Source organism: Cannabis sativa, chromosome 5 (genome assembly GCF_029168945.1).
Source record: "Cannabis sativa cultivar Pink pepper isolate KNU-18-1 chromosome 5, ASM2916894v1, whole genome shotgun sequence".
Classification (NCBI taxonomy): Eukaryota; Viridiplantae; Streptophyta; class Magnoliopsida; order Rosales; family Cannabaceae; genus Cannabis; species Cannabis sativa.
The window spans coordinates 4,958,760-4,981,359 of NC_083605.1; the positions used below are offsets into that span (position 1 = coordinate 4,958,760).

At 29.6% G+C, this 22,600-nt stretch overlaps 1 protein-coding gene and 1 long non-coding RNA gene across 2 annotated transcripts; one reads left to right on the forward strand and one right to left on the reverse strand.

Annotated features, from left to right (window-relative positions):
• The first annotated feature begins 1,601 nt into the window (after nt 1-1,601).
• LOC115717485 (pentatricopeptide repeat-containing protein At2g32630-like) lies at nt 1,602-4,606 on the forward strand. The gene is made up of 2 exons (XM_030646471.2): nt 1,602-3,795; nt 3,994-4,606. The coding sequence occupies exon 1, from the start codon at nt 1,605-1,607 to the stop codon at nt 2,427-2,429; it is 825 nt and encodes a 274-aa protein (XP_030502331.1). The 5' UTR covers nt 1,602-1,604; the 3' UTR covers nt 2,430-3,795; nt 3,994-4,606.
• Nucleotides 4,607-10,020: 5,414 nt separating this feature from the next.
• LOC133037780 (uncharacterized) lies at nt 10,021-11,848 on the reverse strand. The gene is made up of 2 exons (XR_009687781.1): nt 11,056-11,848; nt 10,021-10,272 (listed from the first exon to the last, which is right to left on the reverse strand). It is a non-coding gene; the product is annotated as an uncharacterized LOC133037780 (long non-coding RNA).
• Between the last annotated feature and the right edge of the window lie 10,752 nt (nt 11,849-22,600).

Here is a 22,600-nt window from a genome sequence, read left to right on the forward strand (position 1 = left end):
TGAAAAATCTTGACAGAAGGATATATAATCACTTTACAATACTGTGAATAGTTCAATAATTTTTTAATTAAGTAAAAAATTCAAAAAAAAAAATACAATAATACATTAATCATAGTCATGGACAAAATACTATATATCCTCAGACCATCTCTAATGGGAGATGTAAAAATTGTGCTATATTTAAAATTTTGATGTAAAATTTAACATCTAATTAATGTTTTATTAAAAAAAAAAATCTAATAACTTTATAATCAATTTTATTATTATTTTAATATGTAAGACAATAAAAAATAATATAAATATTTCATAACTTAATGTGATAATTAAATATACTAATAAAATAATAGAATTAACATAATGTAATGAAAAAGTAGTGCATTTATTGTGGTATAAATTTTATATCATCGTAAATATTGTGCTAAATTTAGTACAAAATTTAGTATGTGCCAAATTTAGTATGTGCCAAATTTACATTACTTTTTAACCATTAGAGGACACTTTTTTTTGTTAATTATACCAAACCAAAAGTTCAATCTGGCCATGAATGATGAAGTTTCACGAGTAGAGAATCAAGTCTTTTTTTAATTTCTTTTTCTAAAGGTAATCAAGTTCCTCTGAAAACTTCTTAAGTATTAACTTTTAGAGTTGACACGTACATTGAATATAAAGATTCATAATTTTAGAGAATTAAATTCTTTTTCTTTATCGAGGAAAAATCAGAGAATTAAATTCTTGATCAGAGTCTTCAAAACGAGGGCAAAAATTAAGGTACCGTTTGGTAACACTTTTGTTTTTTAATTTTTTAATCACAAAATGAAAGTAAAATTTTTGTTTTTAAAAAATTTATTTTTGAAAAACAAAAATGCGTTATGTAACCACTTTTATTTTTCAATTTTAAAAACAGAAAACAAAAATGTGTTCTGTAAAATTCATTTTTATTTTTATTTTTTGATTTTATTTAAGTCGGGTCTATGTCCGGGGTCGGATTCGGGTTCAAGTCAAAAGTCGGGTTCAGCGCCAGGGCCGTGGAGAGGGGATTTGGGTCCGGGTCTGGTCGTAATCCAAAAGATTGATTAAGAAAAAAAAAACTGTTTAAAAAAATATTGAAAGTGATTTTTTTTTGTTTTTAAAATTTTGCTTTCTAATTATAAAATTGAAAAGTAAAAACAGTTTTATAGAACATGTTTTTGAAAAATATTTTCACTTTTCTACTTTTAAAAACAGAAAACTGATTAAAAAAGTGTTACCAAACGCCACCTAAGTTTATCAAATCTCAGAAAATTGGCCGCCTGTGATTAAAAGCTTAATTATAATATATATCTATTTTCTATATAAAATGTGCCTATATAACTGAAATTCTTTGTTTATGAGAAATTTATGGGTAATTTTTTATTTTTATTTCATAAAATAATAAAATATTATTTATATATAATAAAATAATAATAAAACAAATACCATTAATATTTAAATATTTGAATTGATATTTCATATTATTTGAGCTACATAAATCTATTCTATATAACTGAATTCTTTTTTTTAAAAAAAAATTATATATCAAAAGTACATATATAAATTCTTTAACGTTATTTTTTAAAAAAAACTTGATGAATGGTATCGTCAATGATGAAAATCTCCATTGCCCATTAACGAGTATGGTGGCTTTGATTGATGGTGGGGGTGAGAAGAAGCCCAAATTTGTTAAGAAATTTTGTGATATGATGTTTGTAGTTTATGTGAATAATGAAATGTTTGAAGAGGCTATAGGGGTTTTTGAATATGCTTATGAGAATGGGTTGGAGATTGAGGAAAGGTCTTGCTTTGCTCTTTTGGTTGCTTTAAAGAAATCTCATAAGGTGGAGTTGTGTTTAGCCTTCTTTGATCGGATGGTTAAGAAAGGAGTTGAAATTACAGTTCATTCTTTGACTACTGTGATTAATGGGTTGTGTAAGAAAGGTGAGTTTCAAAGGGCAAAGGCTTTAATGGATGAGTTGGGTATTAGAGGGGTTAAGGCTAATGTTTTCACTTACAATGGTTTTATAGATGCATATATTGAAAGAAAGGACTTTGAGGGTGTTAAGGAGATATTGAGCTTGATGGAAAGGGAGAATGTGAATTATAATGCTGTGACTTATACACTTTTGGTAGAGTGGTATGGTAGCTGTGGGAAGATTGAAAAAGCAGGGCAACTGTTTGATGAAATGCTTGAGAGAGGGATAGAGCTAGATATTTATGTTTACACTGCACTAATCAAATGGAGTTGTAGACTAGGAAATTTGAAAAGGGCATTCTCATTGTTTGATGCATTAACTATGAGAGGCCTTAAACCGAACACTCACACTTATGGAGCTCTAATTACTGGTGTGTGTAACGCAGGGCAGATTGAGGCAGCAGAGATTTTGCTAAGTGAGATGCAAAATGTTGTTTTTTAACGATTTTAAAACATCGATTCAGTTTGTTAATTACTTTTAATAACTTATTTTTTTTTAAAAAAAAATAATAAATAAATAAATTCATATAAAAAAACCATTCAGTTTGTTAACGTCAAAGACGATTTTTTATGAAGTTGTTAATCTATTATTCATATAATCGTAAAAGAATAAAAAAAACCAATAGACTCTTCCCTTCCATTCCCACTCCCAATCTCAATATTTTCGTATCTTATTCACACTCAAAGGTGAGCATTATGATGAAGAAGTCTCCGAGGTCACTCAAATTTGTTCCCTCGGAGTGGCCGGAAACTGAACCAGAGGACCAGACGCTGCTAGCTGAAGCCAAAATACCCAAATCTCCTCCATTACTGATGGTTGAAACCACAACCTCGCCTGTGAATCCGGCGACGATTCGACAACTTTCCATACATATCCCAGAAAATCAACAAAGAACGAAGCGATCGCATCAGTGCCGAATGCTTGTGGCCAAAACGATTGATTGAATGAAGCCAAAATAGAACGAAGGAACTCCAAGACCACTGCTTTAGGACGGAGATCGGCAGAATCTTGGCCTTTTGAAAGGAACCGAGCCACAACAAGGACGACATTGAGCTGAGGGCGCAAAACCCTAGGAGATCCAGCGACGAGAGCCTCGGACACTCAGACACTCACCTCACTGGCTCACTCATTCTTCAGCCGATACTCGAAAGAAATTGCGATGATTTGGGCAAAGGTTAGATTTTCTTAATGTGGATTTCCAATTTGTTCTTGCATATTATGGAAGATTTTGTTATGTGGATCAAATATAGCTTTAGTAAATTAGAGAAACTCTTGCTTGTCAATTTTTTTTCCTAGAAATTTGCATACAGAATTTGAAAGTATTGTGGTATGTAGGTTGGTACATGTAGGAAAACTTGATGAAGAGGCTTGTGTTTGAGTGATAGCACTGGCTTTCTGCAAAAGTTGAGAAACACTAAAAGTAACTTTCACTCTATGATTTGGGATTAACGTTTAGCTTTTGTGTATAGTTGATAAATGTGGAATCAAGGTGGATTGATCTTTCTTTTATGAGTGAATGTTGTCCTTGGTACTTTTTTTTAAAATCCTTTTAGTCAAGTGGGGACATCCGCTTAAATGAAATTTGAATGAGCTCTTTTGCATAATGGTTATTTTGATGTTTGTTAAAATGAACACGTGAAATTAATAAGTTTGTACAGTTCCCATGTATCAGTTTTTATATATTAATTATTTTGTTTGTAGAGGTGCTTTTGTTAATTATTGGATCAATGGAAATATGTTGACTATGGATATGGCTACTCAAATATATGTTATTCTAAAGCAATCGGATCTTAAGTACCTTACTCAGGTTATCTTTTATTTTATTTTGTCTTCTTAAATTCATTCCATGTGAATTATGTCATCATAGCCAGCTAATTATCTTTGAAGATCCAAAAGTTTTTAATTTCTTGTTGCTAAGGATTGGAACTGTGTTCAAAATCGTAGTATTCCTCTTGTTTGATTAATTGATACGATATATACTTTTTCAATGCTTCTTTGACGACAGGATGACTTTAAGCCTGTGCTACGTGAACTGTTGGCAACTCATCCAGGGTTAGAGTTTCTACAAAGCACACCTGAGTTTCAGGAAAGATATGGTTTGTTCTCCATGATTAAATGTTTACCGTTTCCCATGATTCATTATTTATTACTTTTGGAAAAGTTTTGATGTATAACATTAATTGATTTAGGTTTCTTATGAATTTGTATTTTATTTGCACGTATAAACTTCACTATTGCTAAACCTGACTAATCTTTTTTTTAAATATTTTAACAAGAAGTTTGTGGTAGTTTGCAATGACGTCGAACTTGAAGTTGGGAATTGCATTCGTATCTACTCCCCATGGTACAGTAGTAAAATTCAACATCTTTGTTGTCTATTAGTTTATTTTCTGAGAAGTTTGAATCTTTCTATTGACCTGATATGTCTTGCTCCATGGCTGATAGTGTTCTTAATGTATGCATTTAAAGTAGTTATGGTTTGATTATTTACTTAGTTGTATTTTATTAATTCCAATAAAAATGGGTCATATCAATTTTGATGTTGAAACTTTTGGACAGGAAGGAGGTCCAAGCGGGCAATGACAAAAACATTATTTTAGCTAATTATTTTTTTACCATATCGGTCAGTTCAGGTTTCTCAGAAGAGGTTCGATTTGCTTTTGTATTGCATTTCTTTAACATAATATGATGAAGACAAAACGAACAGATGATTAGCAAAATCTCAATCTTTCTATTTTTCTTAAGAGTAATTTGCGGCAAAACCCCCTCAACTATCAATTTACTTGCAAAAAACCATCCAATCTCATATTTTGGTGGGAAAACCCTCCAAAGTACTGTTTCGTTTACATTTTTAAGGTGCCGTCTATTCAGCCTCGTTAAGTCCTAATTTTGCCCACGTGGCAATGACAGGTCAATAAAAAATTATCCTACGTGGCCATATTTTAAAAAATAAAAATTAAAATAAAAACAAAAAATTTAAGAGTAATTTGCGGCAAAACTCCCTCAACTATCAATTTACTTGCAAAAAACCATCCAACCTTAAAGTTTTTTGGATGGTTTTTTGCAAGTAAATTGATAGTTGGGGGAGTTTTGCCGCAAATTACTCTAAAAGTTTTATTTTTATTTTGTAAAATATGGCCACATAGGATAATTTTTTAGTGACTTGTCATTGCCACGTGGGCAAAATTAGGAGCTGGACAGACGGCACCTTAAAATGTAAACGGAACAGTACTTTGGAGGGTTTTTCCACCAAAATATGAGGTTGGATGGTTTTTTGCAAGTAAATTGATAGTTGAGGGGGTTTTGCCGCAAATTACTCTTTTCTTAAAACAGTTATTTTGATAATGTACATGTACCTTGTCTTAGAAAAATGTAACTCTATTGGTTGGGTTGGGTGGATAAGTTGTGTGATACATTATTCAAATTCTTGTTTGTTCTCTCATCCTTAAAAAATGAAACTTGGAAATCTGAATACTGGAACTCTTCATCTGGTTAGATCTTTGAGTTCTTCCGGAGGTATTTCTTTCTTATTATGATCTTCATTGAAGAGTTATTGATCTTCCATGTAATGGTAATTGGTACAATTTATCATATATAATTTTTGTTAAAATAAAAAATGCAGAGTTAATACAATTTTATATTTGAGTTGATACAATTTTTTTTTTAATTATTAATTGTATCACTTTTAAATAAAGTAAAAAATACCTAGCATAAAATTTACTATACGTGCCTCGCATGTAATTTTTTACTAGTATATATATATATCCTTATTCCTTAATAATGTCCTAAACTGCTAATATATAATTCATTAGTTGGTAAAAGGGCATTGCTATAAAGCACCAGTGGTACCTAGCACCTTCTCGACATGTCATGTTGCGATTGGTTAGCAATACTCCTAAAAACTATTATATTAAATTATATGGGACCTGATACTTAGTTGGATCAATAACGATACTGACACATAGGAAAGTGCTAGACACCACTGGTACCCTTTAGCATTTCTCTTGGTAAAACTAGCATTGTCCTCATAAAATAATTATCTGGCAATTGACTTTGATAAGTGATAACTATAATAACCCATTAGACTATTGGCTAATTAGACAAAAGTCCTTAAATCTAACTATCTCAATAGTTCAGGGAGAATTTTTAACAGCCAAATTAGTTCAATAGGCACGATTTAGTACATGTCAAAATTCGGAGAAAAAAATTTTAATTAATCTTATTTTTTTTTTTCAAAATAATAATGTGACTAACTATATCAAATATACTAACAATATACATTATTAAAAAATATGTATACACTAACAATATATATTGTTAAAAGAAATATTTATATATACTAATATAGATTATAGAATATAGATGCTTAACAACCCTAATGATTTGTTAGCCATTTAGTGTTGGAGATGCCAAAAATTATACGGCACTTGTGGGTGGGTAGCAAAAAGCCACCACTATAATATATAGACACACACGTGTGTGACCTCTAATCAACCCCTATATTCTTTAATTCTTTTCTTAAGAAAAACAAAACAAGAGAGATTTGCTTTCTAATTAATTATTTTTAGTGGAATTTTACTGTACACATTAATGTGGTGCTTTGAAGTAACAGTAATGAATATTCTGTAAACCATATATCTATTTTTCTTTTTTCTTTTGAAAAATAGAATATAATCTGATGTTGCTCATTTCTCATATGATTTGACACTAAGTTTTAGCAATATATTCAGTCAAGTTTACACTTAAGTACTTAAAAGGAAAAAAAAAAATTAAATAAAAAGGTAATAGACAGAGAATAATGTAGTGGAAATTAGATCATATTGTTAAAATATTATATTTCATTAAACTGATCAAAGTGTAAATAAGAAGACTAATGTGAATTAAAGTTCTAATCTATAATATACAAATATAATGATAAATCACATGTTCAAAAATGTAAACCACACGACTCTTAAATGTAATGTATACAGATAATCATTTGAAGTTAGTTCAAGTAGTCATATTGAACGCATTAAAATTGTATTTGTAAAAAATATTGAGATCAAATTATATGTAACTCAAAAAAAATATAATGTAAAACGCTTTTACAAAAATGTATATATTTAACTTCAAAATAATAAAGAAGAGTGATCAAATTTTTTAATGTGTTATTGGTATTCTTTTCCTTAATATTTTTTTCTTAATTATTATAGCATAAATATTATTTTGGATCGATGTTTTACAAAAATTATAAATTAGAAATGATAAATTAAAACTTGTATTTTTTTTAAAAAATAAAATAGTATAATAAGCTCAATTTTTGTCAATTTTATACTTTTAACATAACTAACTTAAAATAAACTTGTAGCATGAACAGATACAAAAATATAATTAATGTGATCATAGATCTTTAAAGTTAAATTATTATTAAATTTTATTTTAACAAAAAATTAGGTTCCGAATAGTACTAACTTGTACCATTTAAAAAATATAAAGAATTTAAATTTTTATTTAACAAAATAAAAAAATTTAATTAGTAATTTTTGTAAAATACTTAGTCTAAAATAATATTTTTCCATTGATAAATTAATCTTAAAATCATACATTTCGAAAACTATAGCAATAGTATTTTTTTGAAAAGAAAAAAGTAATAACAAACTCATTTTTATTTTTGGTTAGATCATGTGATTCATCGTTAGATGTTAAAGTTGGATTTGGATTTGATTAATGTTTCATAATAAAAACACATTCTTAAATCCCAATAGTAATAACGTGATAATTAATTTTGTCAACTTTATTTTTATTAATATATATATAAAACATACATTATTATTATATAAATATCTTAGGAAAATATCTTGATTCATGTATGGAATTGGGACTCCATTAGGGTATTATTACTCATGCTAAGCACACTCCCAATAATAATTATTATTAATAAAAGGGGTAGGGGACCACTTTGATGTCGTTTTGTGCGTTTGGTTGTCGTTTGCGCTTAACAGAAGAAACCGTTGAATATTCCATTAACTGTCCCACCCACACATCCTCAAACACAAGAATCACCATCACAATCACAATTAGGTAAGTCTATCTATAATAGTACACTTTTAATAGTAAATTTTTAAATAATTTTAAACAGTTCTTTTTTTGGTTGTTAAAATTAAAGTTTCATTATTTTATTGGACGCTTAATTATTCTTTTAATCAAATATATTTATGTAACTTTACATTCCAAATTCAAATTTATTTTGACAACATAATATATTTATGTAATATGTCACATGGTGACTATAAAAGTTAATCCTAAAATATTTCAAGACCGAAACTCTTCAAGTTGTATTGCTGCAATATGCACAATCATTATCAAGCTCCGAACTCATTGTTCCTCCGCCTTAGCTTTTTCTTTACTTACACATGGTAGCACACTAGTGAGTCAACAGACCTAGTAAGATATGCATAAAATATACAATGTAACATTGACTTGTACTTAGGCCCTCAAGTGCCTACTTACAAGGCTCACAAAATGGTCAAAAACGTTCTTAACGGAAGTACAACCTCTATGTATACCACATGCACTAAAGTATGTTTCCCGTACTAGTGTTGGTAGGGCTGAACCGTACTCCAGAAGTACTACTGGGTGTTGTACGACATGCACTACGTACACACTAATCTAGTGTTGGTAACACCGTAACATACCCTTAAATACCATACATTGTGCCAATGCACTCCGTATCGCAACCATACTGGTATTGGTAGTGTATAACAATATAGCTAGCATGCATTTACATACATACACATACTTTATGCTAATCTTACCTTGTTTCTAGATTCAAGCATGTCGGTCAATCTGAATGGAAAATTTTCGAGCTGAACGGAGGTCCTATGTCACATTCACATAAACAGGTAAATAACTTGGACAACCCTTTCCAAAAATCTAAACTTATAACCAGGGGCAACTTAATGATAAACAGTAAAGTAATGCCCTAAATATGGGGAAACACCAAACTAGGGCTCTGAAAATAACTCAAACTAGTAAAATTAGATTTTTGGGGGGTCCTGCCTGTCTGTAGAACCGGTTAATCGGTTCATACTAAAACAGACCAAAAATTTCAAAACTCAGCCAAATCATTCCCAAACTCAACCATACTTCCCAGAATACCAGCAATATCATTCTAGAGAAGTCTTCAAGTAAAAACAGTAAGAAAAACACACTAAAACTCAACATGCCATTGTTGAGTCAAAACTCAAACTTGCTCAGCCTCAAAATCGGCCAACAACAACAACTCAAATAAACCTAAATCATCAATTATAATCCACATAAAACTACCCTAACCAAAATCCAACTAATTAGAACCAAAATTTCCAAGTTACAACCCTAAATTTATCAAAACCTTATTAATGTTAAGAATAGGGTTTCTAGGATTTTACCTTCACTCAATTTACTTCAAAACCTAGCTTAAAATCCAGAGAAATATGATACTAGCAATGGTTTTCCTTCTGATTTGAGCTGGACCAAACAAGAAGGGGAAGAAGGAGGATGGTTCTAGCTTATTATCTCAATTTTCTATTTCTGACAAAATATGATGTGTTATTAGCATCATTGTCATCATCTAATAATAAAATAAGAAAATAAATTCAGCTGCCAAAACTAGGTTAAGACACTCACTACTAGAAAATCGGGTTTTAGTGACACACATTGAGTAACTCTAAAAGTGTATAGTGACACTTCAACGCGCGTCACTAATGAGGGTGACTGGAAAGACAATTTTTAGTGACACTTCACACGTGTCACTGAAACCTTTTGCATTCATTTTTTGCGTGTCACTATAGGCGTATAGGGTCAGGTTTTGCCAGACTGAAAAGCTAACAGCCACACACATAAAGTGTCACTATATCTTTTTTTTTCTTTTTTATTAATATTTTTGGAGATATAGTGACACACAAAAAGTGCCACTATATTAAATATTTTTCTAAAAAAATAATATTTAATTTGATTGTATTAAGAATTTAAATAGGTATAATTATCAATTTAAATTGCAAATTATATAAATACATTCAGATTTAAAATAATTATATTATAATTAATAGCAGTAATATAGAATAAGTGATTAAAAAAATACAAGTATAATTTAAATAAAATACATAAACAAAATACAATAACAGTAAAAAAAAAAAATATGACTACAAACCTAGAAAATATGAACAATACAACAAGAAAAAACAAATAAAATTATTAAATCCAAACATTGCCTCTTCAATCCCAGCCAGAACCACGAACTATCAGAAACCTTAAATCACCTCCATCACTGTCAGCTTGCAGAGAAAAATATGAGTTAATCACAGTATGTATAAACATAAATTTTAACCAAAAAAAAAAACACAAACAATATTCTATTTCTGGACAGAACATTAGAACTAAAAAGGCCATGCATCTTGTTTCAAACAAAATCAAATCCAACAAAACAAAGCAGAAAGAAATTAGCAATAAAACCTATTTAAATCAAATTGCATCTTTTTCTTTAGCAGATAAACCCATTTAAATCAAATTGCATCTTTTTCTTTCTTTTTGACTAAAAGGGTAATGCAACTGAGTAATTTCAGTTCTAATTTCTAATCAACATGTCAGACGTTGATATGTTGGACCACATATACCTTCAACCAGCATAATAAGGCCTAGGAAAACAGAGTCCAATTCTAAGCAATTGATCTAAACATACAAATTCAAAAGCAAGTGTGAATCACACCACTACTCAATTAAAATTATAACTCTCAACATTTTAGATTTTAATATAAATGGGAAGATATGTTTCTTTTATATACTAAATCTCAAGGTGAATACCCTCTCTGTCACTTTTCGTTGAGGACAATTTAAATCTTAAAGAAAAAGGAGTGTGAAACCAAAGTAGAAATTCATTAAACCACAGCTGCGATTTCTGCTCCTTTTCACATTTTACTTGTTGATCGACTTGAGTAAACTTGCTCATTCATAAAATAAACTTAGATGTAATAAATAATAAATCAATGGTGACTCAGATTCTATGCATAAATTAGCAAATAAACCCATTTAAATCAAATTGCATCAGTTGTACCTTTGGAGAAGCATACTCGAGTTGTAAAGGGGATCGATACTGGACATTTAAAATCAATCCAACTGGGCAGTCTGAAACTAGCCATTTCTGCTTCTTTATGCGCAATCCAACTGAATCAGTACCATAAAAATCGGTCAGGTTGCGCATCTGGGCACAGAGAGAGAGGCGATGCGCAGGTCGCGCATCTGGGCAGAGAGAGAGGGGAGGCGCTCCATATGTTTAGGCCGCCAGAGAGGAAGAAAGAGAAAAGAAGGATAGGTGGGCGAGGTCACCGGAGCTGGCTGGGAGATCTGCGGCAGCTACAGGAGAGAGAGAGAGAGGGAGGCGAGATAAATTAGAAGAGAAAGTTAGGGTTTTCTTTTTTTTTTTTATGTTGTGGAATTGATTGTTTGAGCAGAGAGAGAGAGAGAGAGAGAGAGGTGATAATTATATAAATTACTTTTTTTTTCAGATTGTATTTTAATTGGGGTTTGATAATATTATTATTTTTTATTTATTTTAAATTACAGCTGTATTTTTTTAAGAAAAAAAATTACGGTATTGATATAGTGACGCGCTAGGTGTGTCAGGGCATATTTATCCACTCACGCTTGGCGTGTCACTATAAGTCTTAATTTTTCAAATTAATAAAAATAATAAAAAAAATAGATTTTAATCTTTAGTGACACTCCATATTTTCAGTGACACACATTGCAGGAGACTAACACTAAACATTTAGAGTCTAATTGTGCATGTCACTAAAAATCACTCCTATCTATTTAGTGACCCGCACTTTTGTGCATGTCACTAAATAGTGTCACTAAAAGGCTAAATTGTAGTAGTGACTTATCCACAATAATTTAAAAAGACCAAATTGCCTTTGCTTTGAAATTTAAGTAATAAAATGACTTAGGGATAAAATGGTACAATACCATAACCCCGCCTAAACTCAAAGTTCGATCACAACCTACTATAACTTGCTAAAATAAAAGATTCCCTGTTCACCCATGTGACTTAGATAACCCTCCATTGTATTTTCCATCGCCACTGAGCTAGAATCACAAAAATAACATATTTTACATTTAACATAAATATCCACACAATTAATAATAATAATGATGATAATCAATGTCTATAGCCCCACTAATCCATATCTAAATTATGCGGTCATTACAGTTAGGGTCTCACAATGTTAAGGTGTAAAAATATAACATCTATATAAGATGTATGGACTTCTATTCTCATTTGTCGATTGGTTTTGAGACGGACCCCTTGCACCTTACCAAATTCTAACATGGTATTATAACCAATGCGGTCATTACAGTTAGGGTCTCACAATGTTAAGGTGTAAAAATATAACATCTATATAAGATGTATGGACTTCTCTTCTCATTTGTCGATTGGTTTTGAGACGGACCCCTTGCACCTTACCAAATTCTAACATGGTATTATAACCAAAAAAAAACTCTAATGAGTATCCGATCCAAATTCAATAATTGGTCCAAAAAGACAAGCCAAACGAGCTCATTATGACTCAGAGATAGTGAGTAAAAAAAGAGCCACTTGTGATCTGTTATGAACTAAAATGCCACTGATATAAAAAGATGAGCCAAAAAAAGATTCGATTGTGATCCGTTGTGAGCCAAAAGTATCAGCAGTCTAAAAAAATGAGCAAAAAAAAAAACAAGAATTGCATGTGATCTGTTGTAAGCCAGCAATCTAGTCCAAAAAGAGTTGCTTGTGATCCGTTGATCGAGCCGTCCAAAATTATATATAAGATGCATAAGTTACTCCTCTCATTGTCAGGGTCGACTCAAGGGTGGTGCAGTAGGAGCTCACGCCCAAGGCCCCCCACTCAGGATCAAAAAACCTTTTAACAAAAAAGCCCCAAATTTATTTTTAAAAATACTATTTTTGTATTTTTACTATTATTTATTAAATAATATAACTATTTTCTATAAAAATATATAATTTATACTATATTTAATATTTTTTTTAGAAATTACCCCATATACTATTTTTTAAATTTTTTTTTTTCAAATTTACGGTTTGGGTTGCTTTAGTAGTTTCTATGTGGATTGCTATACAAATTTTGGTTGCGATTTAGGTTACTCTGTTAGTTGCTATAAGAGATTATGTGTGAATTCCGTAAATATACAAAAAAAAAATGTTTTGACATATAAAAATGAAACAAAAAACCCTATTTTTTTTAAGAAGAAATGCCCAATTATATTTTCAAAACATTATATTTTAAATTCTTACACCTATATATAAAAAAACATAAAAATTCATATAAAAAAGTCCAATTAGATTTTTTTTGGCTTAATAACCTCAATTGGCTTGAGACATACTTACTCATTGCCAATTAATTTTAATATTGAAGCATACACATTACTAAATTTTACTAATTTCTAACATTATATGTATTGATGTTATAAGCAAGGTAAGAAGTGGATGACATGATGATAATTAGTAATTATGTTGGGACTTCAATAAATGACATAATTACATAAGTTTGAAGCAAAATATTGATGGAGAAGGAAAGTCATATCCATGTCCATTATTGATAAAATAGAAGGTGGGACTAGGTGGTTATGTTTGATTCTTTTCAAACTCTCTAACCCAAATTTTAATAGCATACCGACACATTGATTTCAATTGGGGTCCTCTTTCCTATTTATATGTCTACTCAAACAAAATCCCATATGACCTTTTGTAGGGACTTTCTTTTCTTCATAAATACATGTATGCATGTATGGTTAATTAATATATACACTTATAAATATCTCTAGTCAATATTCCTACCAATTAAACTCACAACTAAAGATGATCATACACCTATAATTGTAGCTTTAATGTTAATTGGTTATAGCCATAGTAGAATAGCCAATGACAATGCTAGGAAGCAGTGTATTATTATGGTAAAGTTGTAGTTTATGTAAGAATTAGTTTAAGTTGTGTTGTTGAAAGAATTTGCAAGAACATATACTTATAATTGTTGTGGGTTTGATATATTTTACAATTTCAATCAAAGTCTAGTAAATTAACATTTTGACAATCCTTAAAAAGGTGTTTGCCTTAAGAGATATAAGGTTCCATTGTAAAATTAATAGGTAATGATTAGAGTAATTTGAGTTTTTAATTATGGCTTAATATTTTTACATTTAATTTATACAGAACAATATTCTCTAATATCTCTCTTAAGATGATGATTATTTTTATTCACTAATCTTGAATTACTTTATCACAGGTTGTGTCATTTGTTCGTTTTATTTTTATTCAGATCTCAAGTATCTTTGCACCATCTAGATTTTATTTTGTTCGAATCTCAAGCGTATTTGTACTATCTGGATCTTATATAGTTGGCTAACTATCTGGATAGATGTGGTCGAAAGCCCGCTAAGAATATGGCTCTGATAACATGTTGAGAAACATGAGGTTCCATTTTGAAACTAATATAATAAGTGGAGTACCCCATGTTCTTATATATGACTTAATATATTTATACATTTAATCCATATGGGACAATGTTCTCCAATACATACACTTAATATCTTTTTCGACATTAAATTGTTTTTTAGTCTAATTCTTTTTCATAATTATGTACTTTGTAGTTATTTAGGATTACTTATAAATTTTCTTAAAAAAATCGACTAGTTTATAGTAGCAAAAATAAAGTTCAAATAATTACTTACTATACGTATAAGAAAAAATAGTCACAAAATATTTAAATATTATTTTCGGAACTGTAAACTATTTAGATTTTTTTTGAAAATTTATTAGGTGGACTTAAATAACTACAATGTATACGATTATGACAATAATTATAATAAAAAATTCTCTTAAATGCCAAAACATACGGAGAACGAAAATATTTTTTTTTAGGATGCATTGTAGATTTTTTTTTAATTTTTTTAAAAAATAAAAATATTTCTTTTAGTGAGTTGAGGAATTACCATCTTTGAATTCTTTGATAATAGGCCCACTTAATATTTTGTGTATCATGTATCCACAATGCATTTTTCATATAACCTAGGCTTGAATTTTTTTGAGACGAGTCTTAATTAAAATATTTTATTACAACATTTTTTTTTTATTTTTTGCATTCAAAAAAAAAAAAAGTTTTATGGTGGTGTTCGTCATAGTTATAACATTATTTCTGTAAATTGTTGAAAAATTACATATATATAGTTTATAGTATTGACAACATAATATTCCAGTTATTGAAGTTTACTACGGACGTTCAAAAAACTTCAAATCGATTTTCGACACTGTAAATTATTAAAAAAAATTAAAAATTTATAAGAATGTTATTGTAATTATAATAAATATTGCTATGAAAAATATTGAAAAAAAAAATATTCATGTGTTTTCGGATGCATAAATTTAGAAAGAAGTAATAAAAACTCCTCTTTTCAGTAACTCTGAATTTAAACGATTTGTGTCTAAATCTCGAAGCTAATTAACTAGCTATTTAAGGAGTACCTATGTAAAGACCGCGTATGTTAATATATTGGACTATCAAATAAATAGAGTTTATTCATGAGATTTAATTATTATTTATAATATGCATGTTGTGGGGATTTATTTAAGTATATATATGTTAATTATGCTATCTGTAAATTTCTCGTTTACCTATGACTTTGCTTAGTAACGATGGAAATCGACGTTGGGCCACAAGAGAGTCACATTTTATTTGGTATAGTATTTTATTATCGGGGCATCATTGAGGTATTAGTAGTGTTGGGAAATTAGTGGGGTTAGTTAATGACCATTCTACCCTTGGTGGACACTTAATTTTGTTTTTTTGTCTAAGGGCTAAAAGGTCATTTTGTTGAGTAATTCTCTTGTTTTTTTTTTTTTGAGGAATTATATATTGCTGTAGATAATACTTTTAATAGGAAAATAAACTAAGGTTATTGATGAAAATCTAGAATTACCTAAACATACCTCTCTCTATCTTTCCCTCTCTCTTTTGAATCACCTACAACCAAAAAGGGGGAAGGAATTTCAGTTGAATTCAGGTGATTTCAGTAAGATCTAGGTGTCTATAACCAAGGTAAAACCCTCTAATCTTCTCCTTTTTGAAGTTTCTTAGCTCAAGCTAGGATAAGTGCATGTTTTTTAAGTTTTAAGTTCTGTGGTTGAACTATTTGTTTGATTTTATAATTTGAAGTTTGGTTAAGGATATTAGAAGTAGTTTGGGCTAGACTTGGTTGTTATTTTGGGGTTAAGCAAAATTTGAGTTTAAGAACTCAAATCTTAACCTTTAATGGTGGATTGAATTTATGGGTTTAAAACTGAGAATAATTGCTTGATTTGAGTTTAGTATGATGAATACAGGTACTCTAGAGAAAATTGTAAAGTTTGGGTGAATTTTGAGGTCATGGGTAAATTTTTTGGGTTCCCAGTACAGACTAGGTTGACCGGTTCTGGGGGACCTTTAAAACCGATCGACCGGTTGGTACTCAGGAACCGGACTTCCGGTTGGGCCATTTTTCAGAACCCTAGTTTTCCCTATTTTTGTGTTGTTTGGGATGTTAGCATCCTGTTTATCGATAGGGTTATCCTTAGTTTCGATTTTAAATCCCCGATATGTGTTTTAGCGTGTCTCTCATCTAGTTTTGAATATTATAGTTTAGGACCCTGTAAAGTGTCAAGCTGTGTTTCCACTTAGACTGACCGACACACTTGAGCACAGAACGAGGTAAGATAGCATAAATAATATGTATGTGAATATATGCTTATTATTAAATGTTTACACTACTAACATAAATGGAGATGTGAATTTAAGGGTGTTAGTATAGTGTAGGATTCTATGATAGTTACAGTGTTACCAACACGAGTACTGGGGGGTACGTCGTGCATGTGGTACAACACTTAGTAACTCCCGGGAGTACGATAATGGCTCTACCAACACGAGTACAGAGTTGGTACTTTAGTACATATGGTACAATAGTCGTACTTCCCTTAAGAACGTTCTTAACCATTTGGTGAGCTCGGGTTTTGGGGCTTAGGACGGCTTAAGCATAAAGCCGGTATAAGTATTGTTTATATATATGTTGTGCATATCTTACTGAGTCTGTTGACTCATCAGTTTGCTACCTTGTGTAGGTAAAGGAAAAACTAAGCTGGAGGAACAGTGAGTTGGAGCTTGACAGTGATTTTACATATCACGACAGTGCAACCTGGAAGGTTTCGGTCTTTCAATATTTTGCTTTTTGTTGTTACCTGTCATTTGTTTAAAAAAAAAAATTATTAAGAGATTTTGTAATAGTAAATGTAATTTTTAACTGTGTTTTATAACTCGGGATCCCGACTTATATGGTTATATAATTATAATATAATAAAATTAGCTTTTGAGTTTAGTAAATTTTAAATATGGACGCTACAACCTAGTTTGGCTATGCAGTCTAATTTTTACCTAATCCCTATAATGACCTAAACTGAGTTTTCTTGATAAGCAACCACTTTTCTTTATTATTTATTTTTAAAATATGGTCGATAGTTTCTTGACTTTCATAATGATTAGAAGAAAAAAAAATTAGATCTTATTTTGTGCTTAACAATATCAAGCACAAATGGAGGAATAGATTTTCTTTCTCGGATCTTGTTCTTGGCGCAAAACTCTTTGTCTTTATTTCCTAATGATTTTGTTCACCACATTTAAAAAAAATGATAATATTCATGCGCATAACCTTGCTAGAAAATCATTAGGCTTATATAGAGAGATCATTTGAAATGGTCCATTTCTAAATCAGTTGTTGTAATTGTAACTCGAATCTTATTGTTCTTTTTTTTTTTATGGTTACTTTACATCTAAAAAAATTAAAAATGATTGTGTCGAAAAAATTTAATATTTTGTTGCACGTATTTCTTTTTTATATATGTTAATTTTAGTATTATGGGCCAATTTAGTATAATTGTAGTTAAACTGTGAGGTAAAATAGTTAAATTGTAGAAAAAAATATTTGAAAATTTTAAAGTGTTAAAAATTGTAAAAATTTTAATTATAATAATAATGTTATGATTTGACTTATTACAATCATAAATATATTTTGTAGAAATTTTTATATTTTAATTTGTATTTATTTTCTTTTATATCTAAAATATTAATTTGATAAAAAATAATTTGAAAATATTTTTGTTGACCTCGCTTTTAGTCAACAATACAGAGTCTTTAAAAGCGACAATATTTGTAGAGTAATTAATAATAAAATAAGAACAATAAACGACACACGATATTTATAGAGGTTTGACCCCTGATTATGGTAATAGTCTACTTTCCTTTTTATTGTATTATTATGAAGAACTATAAAGATCACAAGGTTCGGTCATGTGAGTTTCTCAATAGTTCTTGAAAAGCGTACAAATATTTTTGCAGAGTGTGCCTTTTTGGAATGCGAAAAAAGGTCCTCTTAAATAGTGAAATGACTTCACTATTTATAAGAAAAGTAAGATTACATAAGTTGCTAAATTATAGGATATAATTCCCGATATTAAAGGGAAAAAATTGGGAAAAGAGTTAACTCTAAAATTCAACAATTATCTTAGACTGGTCAGTGAGTTCCACAAAAATAAGAATTTAATTGAGCTACATAATTAAGAAAAAGATCTATGGAAGATCTTCACTCAACGCGTGCCTCTGGTCGACCATCAAACTTATTCGGCATGCTAGGTCCACTCGGCATTTTACGAGATCTTGGCTTGTCTCAAATGATTGTTTTGATGGTTAGACTTTGAATAATTCATCTCCTTGGCCTCGTCAGAATAATCAGGAGATATACTCCGTCCATGTTCAATTATATCAATCACGTGTCACCTTGCTGAACGTCATGACATCGATGTAAATTTTGGGATATCAGCTTTATTTTATCACACTCATAAAAAAAAAAAAAACTTTATTCTATCACATGTAATATAATATTTTTATAATACATATGAAACACTTCTCAGTGGATATTTTCATTGATGGTTACTAATTATTTTGATTATAAATATTAATTTTAGAATTATTAAACCTTTAAATTTTGATTCAATGATGAATAATAAAAGATTTTTTTTTTTAATTTCTATGTTTAATTTAGATACTTAATTAAATTTTTTATTATTCTTTTTTTTTCTGTTGAATATATATATTTTTAATTCTTTTCAACTAATGAAACAACTTCAACCCATATAATATAAAATAAGTAATTTTTTAATTAGATAGAAAAAATAAATATAAGCCCTTAAGCAAGCTTGTTGAGATCATATACTCTTATGTTTCTCGTGTTGAGAACATTCATACTGTCTCACAAATTTTGTATATCTTCTTGTCTTGTTTATCATGTACTTTCTTTTTTTTTTTTTCCGAGATGGTTATCATACATCTGTCACTAGTCTCGTTGGTCTACTAATAAAAAATAAACTTATGGATGTAATTCGTGTTTTCATACCGTATCTTCGTACTTGTTGTTTTTAAGTCTATATTTTTTTTTGTGTTGTGACAGGTTTAAGACCATATTTTTTTGTGTATTTTAGACTCGTATCACGTTGAAAAGCTAGACATGATTGGACAACTCTAGGTTTGCCTAATTATTTATAGGGAACTCGTATTTTTAATAAATTAATTTTAAGACTAAATATTTTGTAAATAACTTTAATTAATTTCATATATACTTTTTCTCATATTGTTCCAAGAAGGCTAGAAGTAGTGTAACCTACATTTCCCAATATAATTATGTTTGGTTAATTAAGGATATGTTTGGAAGTTTTTGTATAATTACAAAATTGTATAATTATTAAGTTATTAATATTTTAGTAATTATACGATATTTTAAAATACAATATTTATTTGAATATAAAATAGTAATTACATATGATCAATTCTAAAAGTACATTTAGATTATATAATTACTTTACTAAATAATTATAGTGTAATTATACGGTGAGATAAATGTATTAAATTGTACCATTACTTCCAATAACATTCAAATTTATTTTCTCAATAACTTTCCAAAGGCACCCTAATAACACCTAACAATTTTCACAAATTATTCTTAATAGCTTAATAAATAAAGTTTAATAAGTACTTACCAAAATATGATGGCTCTCTTAGAAAATAATTAAAAATATTAGACCCCCCAAAAAAGTACATAATTTTGGTGCATTTGACTATGAGACAGTTGCTTTTTCTTCTACCTACCTTTTTTTTTCCTCTGAATTAATCTAGGCATACAGTTGTTTTGTTTTACCTACCTTTATTTTTTCCTATACATATTTTTTTGAGGTGGTAGATAGTCCAGTTATACTGTCTCGTGATTCTTGTGTTTCTCCTAATTAATTTATTACATTATTATTATAATAAATAAAATTAACCACTTATCTTATGCATTTTCATATGTTGGAAAAATTCTCATTACAAGAGAGAATAGGAGGATTACAATCAAAATACTCAAAATACAAATAAAAGTATTTCATCAAGATTACAAGAAATCTAGAGAAGAAGAAGGATAACACACAAAAAGCTTGACCAAGGCTCAAGGACCTTTGTCCTAAAAGTCATTTCCTCCCTCATATGGACACTTAGGGAAACTCTAGAAATGCTCTTAAGGATTTATCAAGCCTCATATGCTCAGCCTAGTGTCTAAGGATGAGCATATCCTCACAAGGTTCTAACCACAACAAATGGTTTCAACCACTTCTTATGCAAGTGAACAATATGGCCATTATTTATAGAGTTTTCACTCTCATATGAACATGAATGATCACCATAAAGCCCTTGGATGTTACCAATCATAAATTGGGCATTTATGTTATTAATTGGGTGATTTGGAGGAGTTTTGGGCTGTTACAAAGGCTCTCAAACTTTCAAAAAACGTGGGCAATAATATGCTGAAAAAAAACAGTAACTAGTTACTAGTTACCATTTTTTCAGCTTTGGCCAATTCTTTTCCAAAGTGTTCCAAATCATTCCCACTTGATTTTGAACCATTTATACACCTTATAAATGAATAAATCAAGTCTCCAACAACTATATTTTTAATAGCTATCATTCATTCACATTCATAAATAATTAGTAACATCTTTTACTAATTTAAGAGTGAAAAAGAGATGAGAGTTACATATTCAAGTGATCATCAATTTAAAGGATTTGCAACTCCTATTTTGTGATCATTCTACATACATTTTGTAACTCCATAATGTATGTTACAATTTGACAAAATTAATACTTTGTCACACTTAATTATTTACAACTTAATTATTTAATCTAAATATTATATTATATAAAATAATATAACATTCCCCCACTAGATTAAATAATATCTCATTTGTAGCAAATAATTTTGTAACACAACATTTTATTTAATCAATCAAACATTATATTATGGAGTAATATAATATTCCCCCACTTGATTAAATAACTTCACTCTAATAGAAACCATTGCATTTGTGCATAGTGTAAAATGTCTTTCGACTTGAATTTTACCTTAGTGTAATTACCACAAAGTTTATCGAAATTTTGGTTGCCGTAGCATTGAACCACTATTTCTTGATAACAAACCGATGATAACACACACACATTTGCTATGTTCACTCAAGAACCTTATGGATTGCTTTTGCACCGTTAATGGCCATGTGCACAAATCCAATTCATGGACTTTCTAGAGAATAACTCCCAATTCTCATAAGAGGCGGCACCACCCCTAGTCCATATAGGTGGAGTTTTAGTGTCTCACAACACTTTAGACACTTTCTTAAGCTTAAGTGAGTTTTCTCAAGCTTAAGCTCCATTAAAAAACCTTTCAGTTTTAACCATCAATTTTCACCACATGTACTCATCCATAGATGGGACAATTGAGTACCACATTCACTCTATTGACTTGTTATTACCTATTGAACTTAAGACTAGATTTTTACTAGTGTTAAGATAGGTTACCATCAATGAGCAAAACGCTAAGGGAGTTTAGGTCCCATCCCTCGAAATTCATGCTTTAATCTTGTATGAAGATTAAGCGATTTGTTAACCTCACACTTTTGATTCCAAACGAATCATGCTAGCCAAATATATAGTGTTCACTTTGTGACCACTTTTCTCCTTAAGTACTTAAGCTTTGAAAATTCAATCATAAAAGATTAATTTTCACACAACTCAAATTCTCAATAATTTTGATATCAAGCATATCAAAATTAAACATTAATTTAGACACCAAGCATGTCTAAATTACACACTTAACTTTACACATCAAACATGTCAAAGTTATACTATATTTAAGACATCAAGCATATATCTCAAATATATACATTTTTAGTTTTAGACACTCAATATGTCTAAACTTCTCATATTGGAGTATGCACCCCCACTATCTTAAATTTAATTTCCTTCTTGAAATTATTACCACCAAATTTTGACATTAAATATGTCAAAATTTCACATATGCACATAGCAAAATATTAATTTAGAATATTAAATTCAAAACCACATATATATAATCAATAATTTCTCAATAAATTTGATTAAACTCAAATCTCACCCCCACATTTAACCATAAAGTTAAAATACCACATATCACTTTAAAATAAA

Bases quoted from the DNA above. Each gene is read 5' to 3' on its own strand.
- LOC115717485 (XM_030646471.2), top strand. From the start codon at position 1,605: ATGAATGGTATCGTCAATGATGAAAATCTCCATTGCCCATTAACGAGT.